At 42.4% G+C, this 20,222-nt stretch overlaps 2 protein-coding genes across 2 annotated transcripts in view; both read right to left on the minus strand.

Annotated features, from left to right (window-relative positions):
* LOC138973718 (uncharacterized) overlaps nucleotides 1-20,222 on the minus strand; it is a 327,086-nt gene that overhangs the window by 36,620 nt on the left and 270,244 nt on the right. The window lies entirely within an intron of this gene.
* On the minus strand, nucleotides 3,748-16,625 carry LOC138973720 (uncharacterized). The gene is made up of 8 exons (XM_070346448.1): nucleotides 16,260-16,625; nucleotides 15,696-15,735; nucleotides 13,294-13,410; nucleotides 12,427-12,558; nucleotides 10,010-10,151; nucleotides 9,625-9,762; nucleotides 8,992-9,137; nucleotides 3,748-3,888 (listed from the first exon to the last, which is right to left on the minus strand). Exons 3-6 carry the CDS (start codon nucleotides 13,400-13,402, stop codon nucleotides 9,732-9,734), a joined length of 414 nt encoding a protein of 137 aa, XP_070202549.1. The 5' UTR covers nucleotides 13,403-13,410; nucleotides 15,696-15,735; nucleotides 16,260-16,625; the 3' UTR covers nucleotides 3,748-3,888; nucleotides 8,992-9,137; nucleotides 9,625-9,731.

Genomic DNA, 20,222 nt, shown 5'->3' on the forward strand with positions numbered 1-20,222 from the left:
AAAAAAAAAAAGAAAAAAGGTCATGCATTCTGTACAGTATTCAACATTCAACAGAACATTCATTCGTCCATTGGCTAATCCGCAATTTGTAGCATTATTTGTGAAGTCTGTAACGCTCCTATTATAGACATGGATGCAAACACTCAAGACAAATGGATCAAGTTTAGTCAGCCAATTTTATTTAAATCAATGTTAACTGACAAAACACTTTTTGTGAGCAAAACACCGAATGAACTACAACAGCAAATTTAATTTGAAACATTAACCAAGCACATTTATGAAAAAATGATGAAACTAAAATAACAAATAATCAGCATATTTTACATAAAACGAGCCTAATTTTCACCAAATTGTAATATCTCCACAAGTCATGGGCCAAAATTTACAACAGACATGAGATTATTCAGTAATCCCTTTGGTGAAAATGGTCCATGGAATTCAAACAGTATACGAAAACTAGTGACATTCCTTCTGGTAATTTGTCTTGGAAGAAAACAAAAGCATATACTGCATAAAAGTATATATGTACATGCCTCAGGTATTCAGGACTCAAGAATACTTATTCCTCAGCCCATAAATAGGGTGATACACCATAACATTAACAAACAGAAATTCATATGAAAATATTCGGCACACAGGCATACTTGATACTGGGTTAGTCTTTCTTTCTTTATTTATTTGGTGTTTAACGTCGTTTTCAACCACGAAGGTTATATCGCGACGAGGGAAAGGGGGAGATGGGATAGGGGAAAGGGGGGAGATGGGATAGAGCCACTTGTTAAGTGTTTCTTGTTCACAAAAGCACTAATCAAAAAAATTGCTCCAGGAGCTTGCAACGTAGTACAATATATGACCTTACTGGGAGAATGCAAGTTTCCAGTACAAAGGACTAAACATTTCTTACATACTGCTTGACTAAAATCTTTACAAACATTGACTATATTCTATACAAGAACCACTCAACAAGGGTTAAAGGAGAAACAGAATCCGTTAGTCGCCTCATACGACATGCGGGGTGCAGAGAAATAAGGATGTGGAAAAGAAGACTTTTGGTAAGTGAAATAAAGGTGATGGATCCAGTCAGGTAGAAATAAGACAACAAGAAAAGAATTGGAAAACTGCAGGGAATAGTAGGGAGAGTTTTCTTGGAAGGAAATATAGGTGAAAGGACTGGTAAGGCAGAAATAAGACAAAAGAAGAGAAGAAACAGAACCGTTAGTCGCCTCTTACGACATGCAGGGTAGCATCGGGTAAATTCTTTCTAGTCCCAACCAATATGGGACTCCCCCTAACCCACGGGGGGTACTGGGTTAGTCACATGTGCATGCATATCTGACACTTCTTCATGAATTTCACATGCATGTCCGCTGCATTTGTTCCCCAATCATCCGCATATTCACATACCTTTTTAACATACGATAACTATATATACGCTCTTGCAAAAAATATGAACGTGTGATCAATAAAACAAATGTTGTCATGTAATAAACTGACATAGTTTTCCTGGACAAAACGTATTACAATACCATCAACTTAACCAAATACAACTTCTTTTTGTGTTTTTGGCTTTCAAATAAAAAATGGCCAGTTTTCTAACATGTGCAGCTGCGCAGGGTTCTGTGACTGTACAATTGTGTTGACAATCGAAACATACATGGTATCCTGTATTATTTTGCTGCAATCAACTCTGCACGCAAATCTTCATACGCTAGGCATACAAATACAAAATGCACATCACTTTCAATACATGTTTTACAAAAAGGACAGAAAAATGCCGTAGTTAATTTAGTTTTATCATGGCTGTGCTTATTTGGCTCTGTAACTGCTAATCCCATTCGAAAACTTGCAAGGGTCTTGCGGCTGGACCAATTTTGACATTGCAATCAATTAACCATTGCATACATGTTTGAACAAATACAGGGATTGACTGAACTCCTGGGTTTTCCCATACAAATCCAAATCTATACAAACCCAGGTGAACATTGGTGGCCCAATTTGTTTAATCCTTTTCATCCAACTTCAAGAGCATATTATACGCTTTTCTTGGTATCCTGTTTTCATTCATTATTGTTATTTTCAACCAATATTGTAACACACACATATAGCAATTTAAAAACATTGACTATCTTCCAGTGTCTCCAAAAACCATATCATTCGGAGTACACTCCTGTTTGTGACCAAGTGTAACCATGCTATAGCCTGGTTGATAGTACTAATTATCATTCCAGACGTATCCCTCAATATCTTAGAAAGTCTTCCAAGTTCGGGGAGTCTGCAACTTATCAATGTGTCTTCTTGAGAACAGTCTTTCCCCATACTTTAAAGGCTGACATAGTCCTATTTAATAATTTTAATTACTTCCAGGGCTTTTCCCATCGTTGCGGGGATGTATAAAGTAAGCTTCCTGCAAAGTTTTAGGTTTGAAGTCCTTACCAATTACAAGAAATAATTAATTCTTTATCAAGTTTATTGCTATGTTTAGCAACAGTTCTCCAGGTCTTGGGCTATTTTTAGACCGTCAACACAGACAGTACAGCTTCGTCAATCCCCACGTGAAGGAAATCGCTCACCTTTCTTTCTTAATTTGGTGTTTAACGTTGTTTTCAACCACGAAGGGTTATTACGCGACGGGGAAAGGGGGAAGATGGGATAGAGCCACTTGTCAATTGTTTCTTGTTCACAAAAGCACTAATCAAAAATTTGCTCCAAGGGCTTGCAACGTAGTACAATATATTACCTAACTGGGAGAATTCAAGTTTCCAGTACAAAGGACTTAACATTTCTTACATACTGCTTGACTAAATTCTGTACAAAAATTGACTATATAATATTCTATACAAGAAACACTTAACAAGGGTAAAAGGAGAAACAAAATCCGTTAGTCGCCTCTTACGACATGGGGAGCATCGGGTAAATTCTTCCCCCTAACCCGCGGGGGGTAATCGCTCACCTTCCACGTGCAAAACGTAGTGATATTGACACGCCAGATTAGCGCGGTAGTGTATTGTGCTAAGCAGGAAAGCGAGCTTTTCTGTATTCTTGTTAACTTCGCAATTTCCGGAAAACATCCACTTTCACTTTGAGACTGTTCCGTTTACATTCGACACTATCAACACCACTTTGCAATACTGCAATAATTTTTTCTGTGTTCGAAAGCTACAGCCAATCTTTATTATATCCCTTTAGGTACAGTTTTATAACATTATTGGCACATGTAAACAATAGGAATTAATTAATGAACGCTACGTAAAGGGCAGCCTTTAAGAGAAGCGAATCTGAAAATGTCATCGTCTTTCATTTTTCCAATTACCTTTTCAAAAAACTGTTTTAAAAAAAAGTCGGTTTATGAAATAGGGACCCACTTTGTTTACTACTGTTTCTAGCAGAAAAGTGTCAAATGAGGGTTCTCAGAAGTTTTCAAGGCTGGAACCTTTTTGTGCACTTTCGTCAATTTTGTGTGTATATTAGTTCACACACCAAAGCGTGTGAAAAAGTTTCCGACTTGCCGAAACACACAGCCCAAGGACAGATAACTCTAGTTACTGACGAGTTGCAGTTTCAAGATGGCGACGACTCGTGGATCCAAGGTAAGCTTGTCGGCGAAGCAAGTTTCTTTTTTCACTGCCAAAATCTGAGCTACCTCTGGCTCTTCTTTGTGAACTCATTCAAGGTGGGTAGACATTTTTACATTGACTTGTTGGCAAAAAATACAACAATGTTTTTTGCATTTATCTCCGCCCCCCCCCCCCCCCCCCCCCCCCCCACCTGACAGTGCCTCTTTGAGTAGAGCAGGAAACTGAACACTTGAATGGTCACTTGAATGGTCACTTGAATGGTCACTTGAAAGGACTTGCTTTGGCTGGCAAAGAGATGATCGGCATCCTGAATCTGCAGAATACAACATCCCACAAAGGTTAGGGTAAGAGTGTGAGACAACATAATCTTACTCACAACAATTGGACAGGAAGAATTATATTCAAAAATGCAGTTGTTGCAAGCAAAGTTTGAGTGACATAGAGGGAAAAAACAGAGAGAGAAAGAGAGAGTGAGAGTATATTGCGAAGGTGATGGACACATTAATCATTAAAAAAAAAAAAAAACACACACACACACACAACATTATTTATTAGTATATAGACCTTGGGAAATAGAGACACAGAGGAAATTAGACCTCAGGGAACAGAGATCTGGGGGATGACTAACCTGAGGAACAGACCTGGAGGAACACAGACCTGAAGAACACACCAGGGGGAACACAGACTTGGGGGAACACAGACCTGGGGAACAGACCTGGGGAAACACAGACCTGAGGAACAGACCTGGTGGAACACAGACCTGAGAAACATAACTGGGGGAACACAGACCTGGGGGATCACAGACCTGGGGGAACACATACCTTGGGGAGCAGACCTGGGGGAACACAGACCTGAGAAACAGATCTTGTGGAACACAGACATAGGGAAACAGACCTGGGGAACACAGACCTGAGAAACAGACCTGGGGGAACAGACCTGGGGAAACACAGACTTGGGGGAACACAGACCTGAGGAACAAACCTGGGGGAACACAGACTTGGGAGAACACAGACCTGAGGAACAGACCTGGGAGAACACAGACCTGGGGAAACACAGACTTGGGGAAACACAGACCTGCGGGAACACATACCTGGGGGAACACAGACCTGAGGAACAGACCTGGGGGAACACAGACTTGAGGAACACACCTGGGGAAACACAGACTTGGGGGAACACAGACCTGAGGAACAGACCTGGGGAAACACAGACCTGAGGAACAGACCTGGGGGAACACAGACCTGCCTACCCCCAAAATTACAAGGTGTAATGAGTCAAGCCAAAAAGAGTAATCTGTTGGAAGAAAGTGTATTCAGGTTCCATTCGGCAATCATTTCGCACATTGTCACTAAGTCTTCTGCTCGGATAATTTCTCCCTCCAGTTTTGTTACTGTATCACTCAACTTCCTGATAAAGAAACAGGTAATTTGAACGTCTATGAGCTCTCTGTACTGCATCCTTGTGATCATTTGTCCCGATGTGCTATCAGGGCCTAGCATTGGAAAAAGTGAGTTCAGCTTACAAAGGCGGGGGTCTGGCCCCTGGTGGGGGAAAAAAAAGAAGAAATATAAATATATATAGTGGTGAAATAGAAAAAAACTCATAGAAAATTTGAAAAATAAATTGAGATTTTTTTACCTAAAATGACCCCCCCCCCCCCCCCCCCCCCCCCCAAGAAGATTGAGCAACTAAATTATGCCTTCACCAACAAGCAAAACACAGACAGAAAACAAGAAAACTGACAATCTTGTGTTATTTGGCCTGAAAGTGCCATTCCCACTTCCAGGAATACCTAGATTCTTTGTCACTGAATGGCTGACCACGTTCAACAATGTCGCTTCGAGACATTATTTCAAGTCTAGAGCCACAAAACACCGGCACAAAGCATGGTCGCGCGATGCCACAGGAAGTGCGTGCTCAAGCAAACTGTCAAACCGATTGAGAATTGAACCGAACAGCGCACAAAACGAAAGCTGGGACTGTTTGGGTTTACCGTTTGGGAATAACAGGTTTTTGCATTTCGGAGTACACCAAATCGAGTTCCGCGTACTGGAGATGTTATTTCGGCGTAAAGTAAGCCGAACAGCTTACAATGCTAGGCCCTGGCTATGCACAGTCATATTTTCCAATGTGTGCACACGAAAAGTCACAGTGGCAAAGGGAACACAAGACGTGCTTTGGTCCTTTTGATTAAGGTCCTAGGCATGGCCACGATTTCATTTAGCTAGCTGCCTTTGTATTTCTGTTGAATGCCCGAGTTGCCCAGTAGAGTCCATGCAGCACTGTATGCTGATGACCTTGTTCTCTGGTGCACTGAGGAGCATGCAACAACTGCGACCTACAGGATGCAACTTGCCCTCGAGAAAGTTGCAGCTTGGACAGACAACTGGTGTGTAACCATCAACAGAGACAAGACAACAGCTACTCTCTTCACACTCTCCGCCAAAGTACAACCTGGAAGACTGACGTTGGGTGACACGCCACTGAAGTTTGAAGACCAGCAAACTTACCTCGGAGTCACATATGACAAACGCATGACATGGCAACATCACATCATGAATGCGGAAGCAAAAGCCAGAAGAAAACTGAACATCATGAGGAAACTGGCAGGATCACAATGGGGCGCAAACGAAAAGATCCTCAAGACAGTGTACCAGGGGACCGTACGACCTCACCTTGAGTACGGATCTAGCTCTTGGATGACAGCAGCCAAGACGCACCTTCAAACCCTAGAGATAGTCCAAAATCAAGCGATGAGAATCATCACAGGCGCTATGAAGACAACCCCAATAGACAAGATGCAACAGGTGACCGGCATACCTCCACTCAGCAAGAGAAGAGAATGCAAAGCGATGGTACAAGACATCAAGTACCAGTGCATTCCAGACCACCAAATGAATGCAAGGATAAAGCAGCTCTCTTCTGGCAGGCTAAAGAGATCAAGCTTTGCAACTGAGACACGGGCCCTGAAGAGAGAACACCAAGCAAAGATGCCTGAACTGGTTCACCCATCACACTTCTCCCTTGAAGAACCACCCTGGAAAAACAACCTTGAAAACGTGTCCATCCAGACCACAGTTCCTCATCTCACAACAAAAGATGAACAGAGCGATGTGCAGAAGAAAGCCAGGTGACACTTGCCATGCTCGACGAAAGATACCCCCAAGAAGCATGGATGCGGGTCTTTACAGATGGGTCCGCCACAGATGCCGTCAAGAGAGGAGGAGCTGGTGTCTACATCCAACACCCCAGTGGAGAGTGGCAAGCAGAGGCTATACCAACTGGCCTCCATTGCACCAACTACAGAGCAGAGGTAGAAGCGCTTATCCACGCAGCCAATACCATCAGCAGCAAGGTCAATCCCGACACCCAAGTTGTCTTCCTGACTGATGCCTTGTCTGTGCTGCAAGCAGTCAACAACAACAAACTGCCTCAGCTTACAACGACACTTCATAACATCACTTGTCTGAAGACTGTATTCGACAAGCGCTTAGAACTGTACCCACGGAATACGCGCTATATAAGCTTCATATTGATTGATTGATTGATATTGCAGTGGGTCCCCTAACACTGCGGGATAGAGGGGAACGAACAAGCGGATAAAATGGCCAAACTGGGTGCGGAGGACGAACAAGAAGAAAACCCAGTGAGCTCCACAGAGATGAAAACCGTCATAAAGTCTCTGCTTAAACCCCCCCCCCCCCCCCCCAACGCACGACAGCAACCACCAACTGTCAAGACCTGAACAGGTAGTCATTTTTCGCCTGAGAACAGGGCACAACAGAATGCAACAACACCTGCACAAAAAACTGCGAGCCGTGCCCTCCCCCATGTGTCCCTGTGGAGACGCAGAGCAGGATGCAGCCCACATCCTGCAGGACTGCAGGAATCTCCAGCCCCTGAGGAGAGAGATCTGGACCAGGCCGGTGCCCCTTCATGAGAAGCTGCATGGACCTGTGGAGGCTCTTCATAAGACCACCAGCTTCATTACCAGAGCTGGACTCCACGTTTAGCATTGGCGAACGACAAGAAGAAGAAGACAGACCTGGGGAAACACAGACCTGGGGGGACACAGACCTGAGAAACAGACCTTGGGGAACACAGACATAGGGAAACAGACCTGGGGGAACAGACCTGGGGAAACACAGACTTGGGGGAACACAGACCTGAGGAACAAACCTGGGGGAACACAGACTTGGGAGAACACAGACCTGAGGAACAGACCTGGGGGAACACAGACTTGGGGGAACACAGACCTGAGGAAACACAGACCTGGGGAAACACAGACCTGGGGGAACAGACCCGAGGAACACAGACCTGGGGGAACACAGACCTGAGGAACAGACCTGGGGGAACACAGACTTGAGGAACAGGCCTGGGGAAACACAGACTTGGGGAAACACAGACTTGGGGGAACACAGACCTGAGGAAACACAGACCTGAGGAACAGACCTGGGGGAACACAGACCTGCCTACCCCCAAAATTACAAGGTGTAATGAGTCAAGCCAAAAAGAGTAATCTGTTGGAAGAAAGTGTAATCAGGTTCCATTCGGCAATCATTTTGCACATTGACACTAAGTCTTCTGCTCGGATAATTTCTCCCTCCAGTTTTGTTACTGTATCACTCAACTTCCTGATAAAGAAACAGGTAATTTGAACGTCTTTTTGTTTCTATGAGCTCTCTGTACTGCATCCTTGTGATAATCTGTCCCGATGTGCTATGCACAGTCATATTTTCCAATGTGTGCACACGAAAAGTCACTGTGGCAAAGGGAACACAAGACGTGCTTTGGTCCTTTTGATTAAGGTCCTAGGCATGGCCACGATTTCATTTAGCTGCCTTTGTATTTCTGTTGAATGGCTGTCTTCTTTCTCACAGCAATCCTTTTACCACCACTGTGACAAGCTTCCTCGTCAGATTCGTCTGTCTCGTGGGGACTCAGATTTTCCACGCGTCGCTAATTCATTGTAATGCGAACGGCAGCGTCTATCTTGTTTGTGGCTGAACAGACCGGAAATGACCGGATATTGCCTAAATGATCTCGCGCAGGCGCAAACTCAAGCTCTGCGAAAGCAACTATACTGATCGGATTTACTTCGAGATAAGATGCAAAAAATCATACTTTTGGATTCTTAAAAATCGTACTTCCATTCTGGAAAGCATGGTGGCGTAGTTTGGGTTAACATTCGTAGTAAGTTACGCCCAAATCGTAAGGGTAGGCAGGTCTGGGAACACAGACCTGAGGAACAGACCTGGGGGAACACAGACCTGGGGGAACACAGACCTGGGGAAACACAGACCTGGGGGAACACAGACCTTAGAAACGGACCTGGAGAAACATAGACCTGGGGAAACACAGACCTGGGTAATGATGAAGCTGAATCCAGACACAAACAGACAATGAAGATAAGGCTAACCTAGATGGCGGTGGTGAGTATGAAGAATCGGTGAAGACTCGAACGGCCTCTTTACTCTCTTCCTCTTTCGACCTCGGCTTTCATGCCTCTCTGCTGACCCTTGGGCTATCCTGGTTTCATGGTCCTCTCTGGCACTGTGTGACACCCTGTTGAAAAACAAAAGGTTCAAGTAGTGGAGAGCCAGAACTGTCAATATTAATGCTGAGAGGAAAATTCAGCTGACAAGAATGCAAACAGACTAGATCCAAGTCATTCCAACATCATGGACAGCCTGGTTAAAGTATGAAACATGGTTTTGGAGGTGACCGCACATTAAAGTTTTAGGTTTCCCCGGTGTGCAGGGACAGCCAGACGGACGGACAGTCAGATGGACAGACAACCCGTCAGATAGACAGACAAATGGACAGACAGCCAGTCATATAGACAGACAGCAGACGGACAACCAGCCAGACGGACGGTCAGATGGACAGTCAGATGGACAGACAGCCAGACGGACAATCAAATTGAGGGACAGATGAAGGGATAACATGTAGGCAGTCATAGTCAGATGGAAACAAAGCAATATAGGCACTATCTAACATGTCAGAACAAAATCTAAACCAAGTCCTTGCTTTATCTTAAAATGATACAGACCCAGTTTTCTCCAAGTGTGAAAGGCAAGCATGGTTTACTCTTGGTCACAAACAAGAGCGTGAGCTTTCAGCCCAAGGTCACTATGGGAGCAGGTCTGTTTCCCCTGGTTAATGTTGTGCAGGGCTTTGTTTCCTGGGCCTGGAGGGAACATACACCCAGGGAATTTAGAACTAGGGAACTGAGACCAGAGAAAACATTATCATGGTGGAACATATAAACCTCAGGGAACAGAGACCTGGGCAAACATATACCTGAATGAACATAGACCTAAGAGAACATAGACTTGAAGGAACATAGACCTGGGGGAACATGGATCTGGGGAACATGGACATGGGTAATCGTGTAAGTGATCCCGGACAGAAAAGACAATGAAGATAAGACTAACCTAGATGGTGGTGGTGAGTATGAAGAATCGGATGAAGACTCGAACGGCCTCTTTTTTCTCCTTTCGTCCTCGGCTCTCACGCCTCTCTGCTGACGCTTTGGGTACCCTGGTTTGATGGTCCTCTCTGGCACTATGTGACAACCTGTTGAAAAAAAAGGTTCAAGTAGTGGAGATATAGAACTGTCAATATTAATGTTGAGGAAAATTCTGCTGACAAGAATGCAAACAGACTAGATCCAAGTCATTCCAACATCATGGACAGTCTGTTGAGGTATGAAATAAATTATAGTTTTGGAGGTGACCTCACGTTAAAGTTGTATTTTTCCCCGGCGTGCACGGACAGCCAGACGGACAACCTGATGGAGGGACAGATGAACGGATGACATTTAGGCAGTCATAGTCAGCTAGAAACAAAGCAATACGAGGGGGACTCATTATATTTTGGAACCTGGGCAAACTAATGAAGTCACTACTTTGCCTTTTTCATTACATCAAAGACCAGTTTGGGGAAAACTTGTGACAACAAAAATTACTTGATTCCGTGCAATAGTTTTCATTCTTATGAAACGCGCTTTTCGGTGACTGGGCAGTCGATCGACTGTCAGTCGGTTCACTGCTATCTTATGAAACTGGTCCCTGGGGCCCAGTCGATCGACTGTGGTTGATCGCCGGGTCACCGAAAAGCGCGTTTCATGAGCGAATCACCGTCACCCGCGGACAACCGCAGTCAACCAACTGTACAGTAATCCGAATGGCCAAGTCGAGGGCTAAATTTAGCAACATTACCACTTCCGTTTGCTCATTTGCACGTGGAAATGGCGATGGAAGAAAAAACTAGTCTCGGCCCGCTCAAAATAACAATGATCGAGACTTTCAGTAATTCCTTCGCGTGACGTCTAACCCTCTTACGCCATAATGTGACGTCTTCAAGACATAACCCTGACTTGTCTCCTGGATTACTGCGTCATGATAGATACATTTCGAAGAACAATCACAAGGTTTGGCTCACAATCCAAAAAAGTCAATCAATATGAGGCTTATGTCGCGCGTATTCCGTGGGTACAGTTCTAAGCGCAGGGATTTATTTTTAAAAATTTTTAAATTTTTATTTTATACAATTTATATTGCGCACATATTCAAGGCGCAGGGATTTATTTATGCCGTTTGAGATGGAATTGTTTTACACATCACATCACGCATTCATATCGGCCAGAGAAAACATAATCAAAGTGTGAGCATTGTCATTGTGTCATTGACTGTGCGGATAATTACATTTATTTTCGGTTTACCGCAGTAAGCCGAACACAGTGTTGGGGGGAGAGCATCACCGTGTTTGGCCGACTTCAGGTGAGATGACCCGCAGTCGGCCGACTGAAATTTTGTTTGTGAAACCCGATAATGTCGGATTACTGTGGTTCTCTCGGACAACTGCAGTTGATCGACTGTGTTTCTGGCTTATGAAACATAGACCTGGGCAAACATATATACCTGAAGGAACATAGACCCAAGGGAACACAGACCACAGGCGGAAGGTATCGTTCACTGGACCACTACTTTCATAGAAAGACTACAAGGTATGACACTCAGCTTCGAGTCTTGCTCCACTAACTTCAAAAAAAATTATGCAAATAATAATTGCCAATGTCGAGATTCTTTGTAACTTTACAAATGCCAGGATAAATGAATGTTCTAACTATCTGTACCTTTTATGTTTAGCTGCCTGTCCGCTGCACCGTATTTTGTGCGACCAAACGCGTCTGTCGCCGGCATATCACTTAGATCCCGTGGGAAAGCTGAACAGTTGTAGGTCCGAGGAGTTGGTAGTGCGATGCGCTCATTGGTTAATAACCGGATATTCGATGATTATTTTTGATTTGGCAAACGGTTCTTCACCAAAAACCTAACAAAAACCTAAAGTGAAACTCCCGTGGGTAGCTTCCCTTCGCTGCAATATTTACATATGTTTTAGACCAATGAGCACCCGTATGCATATTCGGTGCGGGATGCATGATTTCTTCCCAACTACAGGTAGCGGTTCGCAAACGAACATTCGTCAAAATGATGGTTAAAAACAACTTGCAGCAGACGGCAGCTGAAAATTAAAGATACATGTATGATGTAGTTAAAACAATCATTCAACTGTATTTATTTGACCTTACACAGACTGTTGGAAGAGGCAAACCGCCTTGAACACAAAAATTGTCCGCAGGAAGCGACTCCAAGAACACAGACGACTTGAAGCTGAGTGACATACCTTGTAGTCTTTCTATGAAAGTAGTGGTCCAGTGAACGATACCTTCCGCCTGTGCACAGACCTGGGCAAACATAGACCTGAAGGAACATGGACCTGGGGAACATGGACATGGGTTATCGTGTAAGTGATCCCGGACAGAAAAGACAATGAAGATAAGACTAACCTAGATTGTGGTGGTGAGTATGAAGAATCGGATGAAAACTCATACGGCCTCTTTTGTCCTGGGCTCTCATGCCTCTCTGCTGACGCTTTGAGTACCCTGGTTTGATTGTCCTCTCTGGCACTATGTGACAACCTGTTAAAAAACAAAAGGTTCAAGTAGTGGAGATATAGAACTGTCAATACTAATGCTGAGAGGAAAATTCAGCTGACAAGAATGCAAACAGACTAGATCCAAGTCATTCCAACATCATGGACAGTCTGTTGAGGTATGAAATATTTAGTTTTGGAGGTGACCTCACGTTAAAGTTGTATTTTTCCCCGGCGTGCACGGACAGCCAGACGGACAACCTGATGGAGGGACAGACAACCCCATCGTGCCCAGACATGTAGCCAGACGGACGGACAGTTAGATGGACAGACAGCCCGATGGACAACCGGATGGAGGGACAGATGAACGGATGACATTTAGGCAGTCATAGTCAGATGGAAACAAAACAATATAGGCACTATCTAACATGTCAGAACAAAATCTAAACCAAGTCCTTGCTTTATCTTAAAACGATGCAGACCAAGTTTTTTACAAGTGTGAAAGGCTAGCATGGTTACACTTGGTCACAAATAGGAGCGTGAGCCTTCAGCCCAAGGACACAATGGGAGCAGGTCCGTGTTTCCCCTGGTTAATGTCCCGCAGGGCTTTGTTCCCTGGCCCTGGAGGGAACATACACCTGGGGAACTGAGACCAGAGGGAATGGGGGGAAATAAAGGACTCGAGGAATAGAGACCTGAAGGAACATACACCTGGGAAACGTAGACCTAGCTAATCATGGAGCTGATCCCATGTGCAAAAGACAATGAAAATGAGGCTAACCTAGAAGGTAGTGATGAGTATGAAGACTCGAACGTCCTCTTTTCCCTCCTCTTTTGCCTCTCTGCCGACGCTTTGGATACCCTGGTTTCATGGGTCTCTTTGGCACCATGTGACACCCTGTTGAAAAACAAAAGGTTCAAGTAGTGGAGAGCCAGAACTGTCAATATTAATGCTGAGAGGAAAATTCAGCTGACAAGAAATTGAAGAATGCAAACAGCCTAGATCCAACATCATGGTTGAGGTATGAACATAGTTTTGGAGGTGGCCTCACTTTAAACTAAAGATGCACTGAAGTAGTACGAAGGGAAAATTAACAGAGGTAGAATGAAGTTGCTTTTATATCAATCTGAAAATAATTTCACAAAAATGAGCATCGCCAATTTGTATTATTTTTATTTATCAAAAGTGAATGAGCACACCTGGAAATTTTGGACTTGGTGCTTGACATAAGACTTGACATCATAACAGTACTTGGTGGGCTACCGTAATGACTTAGAGTGTACCAAAAGAGACAATCGCGAGCACTGTGTAAGTCTTTATAAAAAAAAAGTAAGCAAACTAGAAAACCATGCCCTGTTGTAAATGTTTCTTTTAGAGTTTAGACATTCAGATTCTGATGGCATCTGCTTTAAGTGTTTATTAATTCTCGTAACAGTGCATTCATGATTCAACGGGCAGTAGGTGAATTTTTTTCAAATATAAATGTGACTGTGAGTGATAGGCCTATGCCACAGATGGTACAGAATCTATGATTATGTTATCAAAACGTGTCTAAGCTGAATTCGCGAAATAAAGAGAAAAGCGCCAACTCTTGAGTAGAGAGGTAATAAAGTAATCGCTAATCGAGCGAAATGGCAATCCGTGGCGACTTACTTAGGAGTCGGGAAGACGCAAATCCTGTGTATCGTCAAGAATAAAGACTCGGTGTTATCAAGATGGGGAGAAGGATAGCGAAGCGAAAGTACGCAAAGAAAGGTGCCTGTACGAAGACCTCAACGATCATGTATGAGACAAGTTTAGCGATGCACGGCGAAGAAACATTCCTGTGAGCAGAAACATGATTCGGGAGAAAAGTCGTTATGCTTTCTATCGAGCAGGACATTCGGATTTTACTGGTTGCGCCACAATGTCAAATGTGCTTCACTCGGCGGGGAGCGAGCATTACGCCATGAGTAAATTTTCTTTGAAACTTGAGTTAAAGTTGTTCTGCTGTAATGTGTTTGGGTGTGTGTGTGTGTAGATAGGACTGTAAACTGCAACTGTGTGTTTGTGTGTGTACATTGACAGTACATAACAGTACATACATTGTACACTGCAACCAAATTCATGACCGCCCGGGCCAAAAACTCAAACAACCATTTTAAGACCCCCCCCCCCCCCCTTTTTTACGACCTAATTTTCAAGGTTTTTCCAAAGTCGTAAATAGGGGGTTCTACTGTAGTATGAATTCGGTTTTCATGATCACACCAAAGCCTGATGAGACTCCACTAAATACAGTTGGTTGTTTACTAATTCCTTGCTTGCATCACTGCAATACAACTCATACTGGTATTCTTGAAGTTGAAGAACAGCAACAGGTCTTGCTTTATTTCACTATTATTTTCACAACTGCTGACTGAACAACATTCAGAATCGCAAAATTTGGCAGTCAAAGGAGACTTTCTTCACATTGACTGTGTGTAACTAAGCTAGAGTGTACTGAAAATGTGAAATGACGTCACAGTTCTAGAACAGTGAGAGCAAGAGGTAAGGTGATTTGTTTCGGCAGGTAAAAATGGTCATATATGTACGCAGCGATATCTTGTGCAAAATTAAGTTTTTTTACTAAATAAACATTACCAGTATATTAATAAAGTGTACATAATTATCAAAATACTGTTGATTTAGACTTCAACTCTGTGCATCTTTAAAGTTATATTTTTCTCCGGCGTGCACGGACAGTAAGACGGACAGACAGCCAGATGAACAACCGAACGGAGGGACATAACATTTAAGCAGTCATAACGGTTAGGGTGGACAGGGGGTTAAGCCCTTTTAGTTTTCAGGGGTCGCTTTATTCTCCGGCCCCGCGAGGGTGTTTTGTTTCTGCCGCCCTATGTCCATACACCTGTATTTTCCCGTTTAATAACCCTATCATGAGTCATCCCTGAGGTCGCCTATAGTTGTGGACTGGGCGTTAAGCATCCAACAATTAACAAACCCAATCACACATTTCTGACAATGGAATGTTCACCCAATGACCCATGTAGTCTTTCTCATCATTTATAATATTAAATGCCAGGCTGGAGCTCTACAAAAATGAAATTTATTGGTTTGATTTGGTTACAGATCAACCCACAGATTTCCCACTCTCATGGACCAGCCAGGATGCACTGACATTGATTAATCGTGATCCTTCTCACCTTTGAATTACCCGTCATAATGGCTTGCTGAAGAAATCATCTGCAAATAAAATGCAAACAATTACACTTACAGCAATGATATACACATGCATGCGCATGCTGTCAATATTCAATTTTGTTGTGCATGTTTATCAATATTATGTGTTGCCCCGAGTGCTGTGTTAAACACTAACAGAATCTTCAAAAAGATGAAGGCGGGTGGAAACTAGAAGAACAGCCTGCGTCTATTAGAGATCGGATTGACAGCCGGTCTTTTCAAATCGTGTTTTCTGTAAGCTTAGCTAAGAAATGCCATATTATTATCACCATCCTCAAGTTACCTACTCATAAATTCAGCACTAAACGCACAAATAGCATGAAAGAAGAAAGTAGTACAGGCATTTTTCTTGCGTGAAAAATAGATCAATACTATCTCCGCCGTTCGATCAGTCACTGCCTCATCCCAAGATAATATAGCCTACACAAAAACACTTATTCACAATAAATTAAAAAGAACAATGACAAAAACATACAGTTTCTGTTCCCTAATAATGAAACAATCATAAAATTAAGTTTCCCGCTTACCTTGGATCGACGAGGCGTCGCCATCTTGAAAATGCAACTCGTCAGTAACTAGAGTTATCTGTCCTTGGGCTGTGTGTTTCGGAAACTCAGAAACTTTTTCACACGCTTTGGTGTGTGAACTAATATACACACAAAGTTGACTAAAGTGCACAAAAAGGTTCCAGCCTTGAAAACTTCTGAGAATCTTCATTTGACACTTTCCTTCTAGAAACAGTAGTAAAAAAAGTGGGTCCCTATTTTTGGAACCGACTTTTTTTTTAAACCCAGTTGGACGCTTGTGTGTTAATGCAAGGAACCCAGTTATGTAGTTGTGAACACACACACACACACACACACACACACACACACACACACACACACACACACACACACACACACAGACACAAGTCGCGTATATATATAGATGACATGTCGCGACAGAAATGGTAGTTTAGAATCGCCGTATTCTTTACAAACGAAGGAACTAAGTTGCCGTTACTAGGCGATCGTGGCGATTGTGTAAGTATTGTCAAGACAGAAGGTATGTGCTCACATTTCTCTTAGTCGTTTTTCTTGGTTTAAGCGTGTTTATTCAAATTCTCATACACACGTTTCAAACAATAACAACATTAAGAACGTTAACAAGCAGATTGCTTATGGACACGTTCTTGAAATTATAATCAATACACATTCAGATAGCAAAACATGGCGAACAAGTGATAGCTTCAACACTTATCTTGATAATCTTTAATTATATTTTATACAAATAGGGTAAAGAGAGAGACAGGGAGAGAGAGAGAGAGAGAGAGAGAGAGAGAGAGAGAGAGAGAGAGAGAGAGAGAGAGAGAGAGAGAGAGAGAGAGAGAGAGAGAGAGGGAGAGAGAGAATGCCTGGCTACATCAATTGCACAGTTAATATAATATCAGCCGAAGCGATTAGTTAACATAACATAGTCTTGTACAACAGAGAATATTTTCGTGTTCAAAGATATAGTTAAATCAGTATTTCCAAACAAGAGTGTTTTGCAGTCTAGAACGTGTGTTGGCAGACTAATGAATAAAATGGTTCTATGTTCTTTAAATTTTGGACAGTGTAACAAGAAATGTTCAGAATCTTCCGGGCATGCTCCACACGTACATTCTAAATTATCAGAGAGGTGTCGGTTAACTAAGTCTTGTTGCAAATCGCTCATGTTTAATCTCAACCTGCTGTGAAGTACCTGTCCCTGGCGGTTGCCTAAATAATAATACGGTGGAACAACAACATCTCCATCGGTCAAATACCTTTTAAATTCACCAACTGACTGCGTTTGTTGTATATTTTCTGGAAGATTATTCCACAAAGCTGTCGTTGAAGGAAAAAAATGAAGATTTATATAACTCACTTCTGCACAATGGGAACTTACGTTCAAGAGGGCGTCGTCTGTGGTAAGGATTTACATCGGAAACCAGGACCGGCAGTTTGGAATATAAATATTCTGGGGTTAAACGATTTACAATTTTATAATACAGCAAAAGTTTATGACGACGTCGCCTTTCTTTCAGGGGCACAAAACCCGATTCGTTATACAGTTTTTGGTGGCTTGTGCCACGTACTGCACCTACAATGATTCGGATTGCATCGAGATGCAATGTCTCCAACTCGTCTGCCAAACACTGTGTACAGTTATCCCAGATAACGTCCGCATAATCAAACAATGGTAACATAAAGGATTTATATATAACTTCAAGTGATTTTCTGTTTAAACGATGCTTGAATAAACCAAAACACGCAATTGACTTTCTACATTTAGCAATTAGACTTTTTATGTGGGAATCCCATTTACAATTACCTTGTAGAATGACGCCAAGGTGCTTGTGATTTTCAACATCAACTAAGTGTGCATCTTCGAAATACAATGGTGGAAGTAAAACATTTTGTTGTCTACAAATGTCCAACAATTCTGTCTTTTGACAATTAAAAGTGACTTTCCATTTAGAAGCCCATGTGCGAATTTTATCCAAATCAGAATTCAAAATCTCTGCTCGTACATCATCGTTATCTAAACTTAAATACATACTCGTATCGTCTGCAAAGAGTTTCAACACTGATTCAAGACCAACACCAATATCGTTAATATAAATGAGAAATAAAAGAGGTCCTAAGACAGAACCCTGAGGGACACCAGCAGAAGGGGTAGCATAACTTGATTTGGTTCCTTTCAGTACTACTGCTTGCCTGCGATCGCTCAAGTAATGTTCAAACCAAACAAGCAAGGGACCTCTTATACCTATCGCCTCAAGCTTGTGGAGCAGACCGCGATGCCAGACTTTATCAAAAGCTTTGGATACATCAAAAAATATTGCCTGTGACATAATGTTTTTATCAAGTGCAACACAAAAATCATCATATATACTCAATAGTTGATAAACAGTCGAATCACCAGCAATAAAACCAGATTGGCAGTGTGTAATCAAATCATAATTTTTCAAATAACCAAACACACGGATTTGTATACACACCTCGTCCTGAATATCGTGCATATTTTCCCTCGGGTCGATTTACAAGTATTACCTCGCCAGAGGCTCGGTAATACCTGAAATTCGACCCTAGGGAAAATATGCACGATATTCAGAACTCGGAGTGTGTAACCTATATGTATAGGCCTGACCGATCTTACCGATCATGTACTCCACTAACGAAGAGCGTTTTGTTGTGTCTTAAAACCGACTTCTCGGGAAAGTGATCAATCGAATTTTATGGTCCACAAAAACTTGCTTCATATTTTATTGAAGGATTACTTTTATTTGCCTTTATTTTTATGGCGCACATTTTGTGCCCCACATTTTGTTTTGGCCTTCATTTTGTGGTCCACAAACTGGAAATGTGCCCCACAAATTTGTGGGCTTATTTTTGTGGTCCACAAACTGGAAATGTGCCCCACAAATTTGTGCCCTTATTTGTTGGATTAATGACATCGAATGCCAAGGATACCCTTTTTACTGCAAAATTCAATTAACAAATCTTTAAACGAAAAGTTTTGTTAATTTTACATTTTGAATTTATCCCAACAAATGTTATTTTCTAATACTTTACTTTATCTAAGTTTCATTTAAACTTGTATTGATTATTCAGGTTTCGTTCATGACAGTTGTGAGCTCGTTCGGGAAAACGGTAGAGTGTGTGGTGGGGGAAGGGGGCAGGGCAGCAAGATAGTGTAGATCGATTTCCGTCTTACAAATCACACTAAATACAATTTAATCTTCCAATGACAGTTCATTTAACATGCTTCCATTTGAAACTTCGAGGTCGTCGTCGGGGATTGACGCCCGACCAAAGCTAATTGAAGCCCGATTGAACTGGTGGCACCCTCATGTTCATTGCCAGGGTAGGTTCTCTTGGGCGACAAGTGGAAGATGTTTGTGTTCAAAGGACATTCTAATCCCTGGCGGTTTGTTAGCAAGGCAATCTAGTGGTTCGCTCTTAGCTGTCTGGTTTTGTATTAACAAGTTTTATGATTGCTGAATTCTGACATCATTGCAGAATTAACACTGATATTATTCATGAAAAATCAGGTTGGTTTTATGAAAGGTAGGAAAATTAGCACAATGATTAGACTTATTGATGACACCATAGATATTATGAATACAATGGATAAACCTGGAGTTTTATTGGCAGTTGATTTTCGACGCGCTTTTGATAGCATATCCAAAGACTTTATTTTGTTTGCTTTTGATAAGTTTGGTTTTGGAGACAATTTTAAGAAATGGGCTTCGGTTATCATGAATAACAGTCAAAGTTGTATTAATTATACAGGGTGGATATCTGAGCATTTCCCTGTGGAATCAGGCATCCGTCAAGGATGCCCATTCTCGCCGATGGCATTTATTATAGCCCTTGAATTGTTAGCAATTAAGATTCGTTCAGATGAAGATGTTGAGGGTATCCGGCTACCCATGTCACCTTTTGAGGTATCACCAATGAGGGTCCTAAAACTGCTCTTAT

Source organism: Littorina saxatilis, linkage group LG8 (genome assembly GCF_037325665.1).
Source record: "Littorina saxatilis isolate snail1 linkage group LG8, US_GU_Lsax_2.0, whole genome shotgun sequence".
Classification (NCBI taxonomy): Eukaryota; Metazoa; Mollusca; class Gastropoda; order Littorinimorpha; family Littorinidae; genus Littorina; species Littorina saxatilis.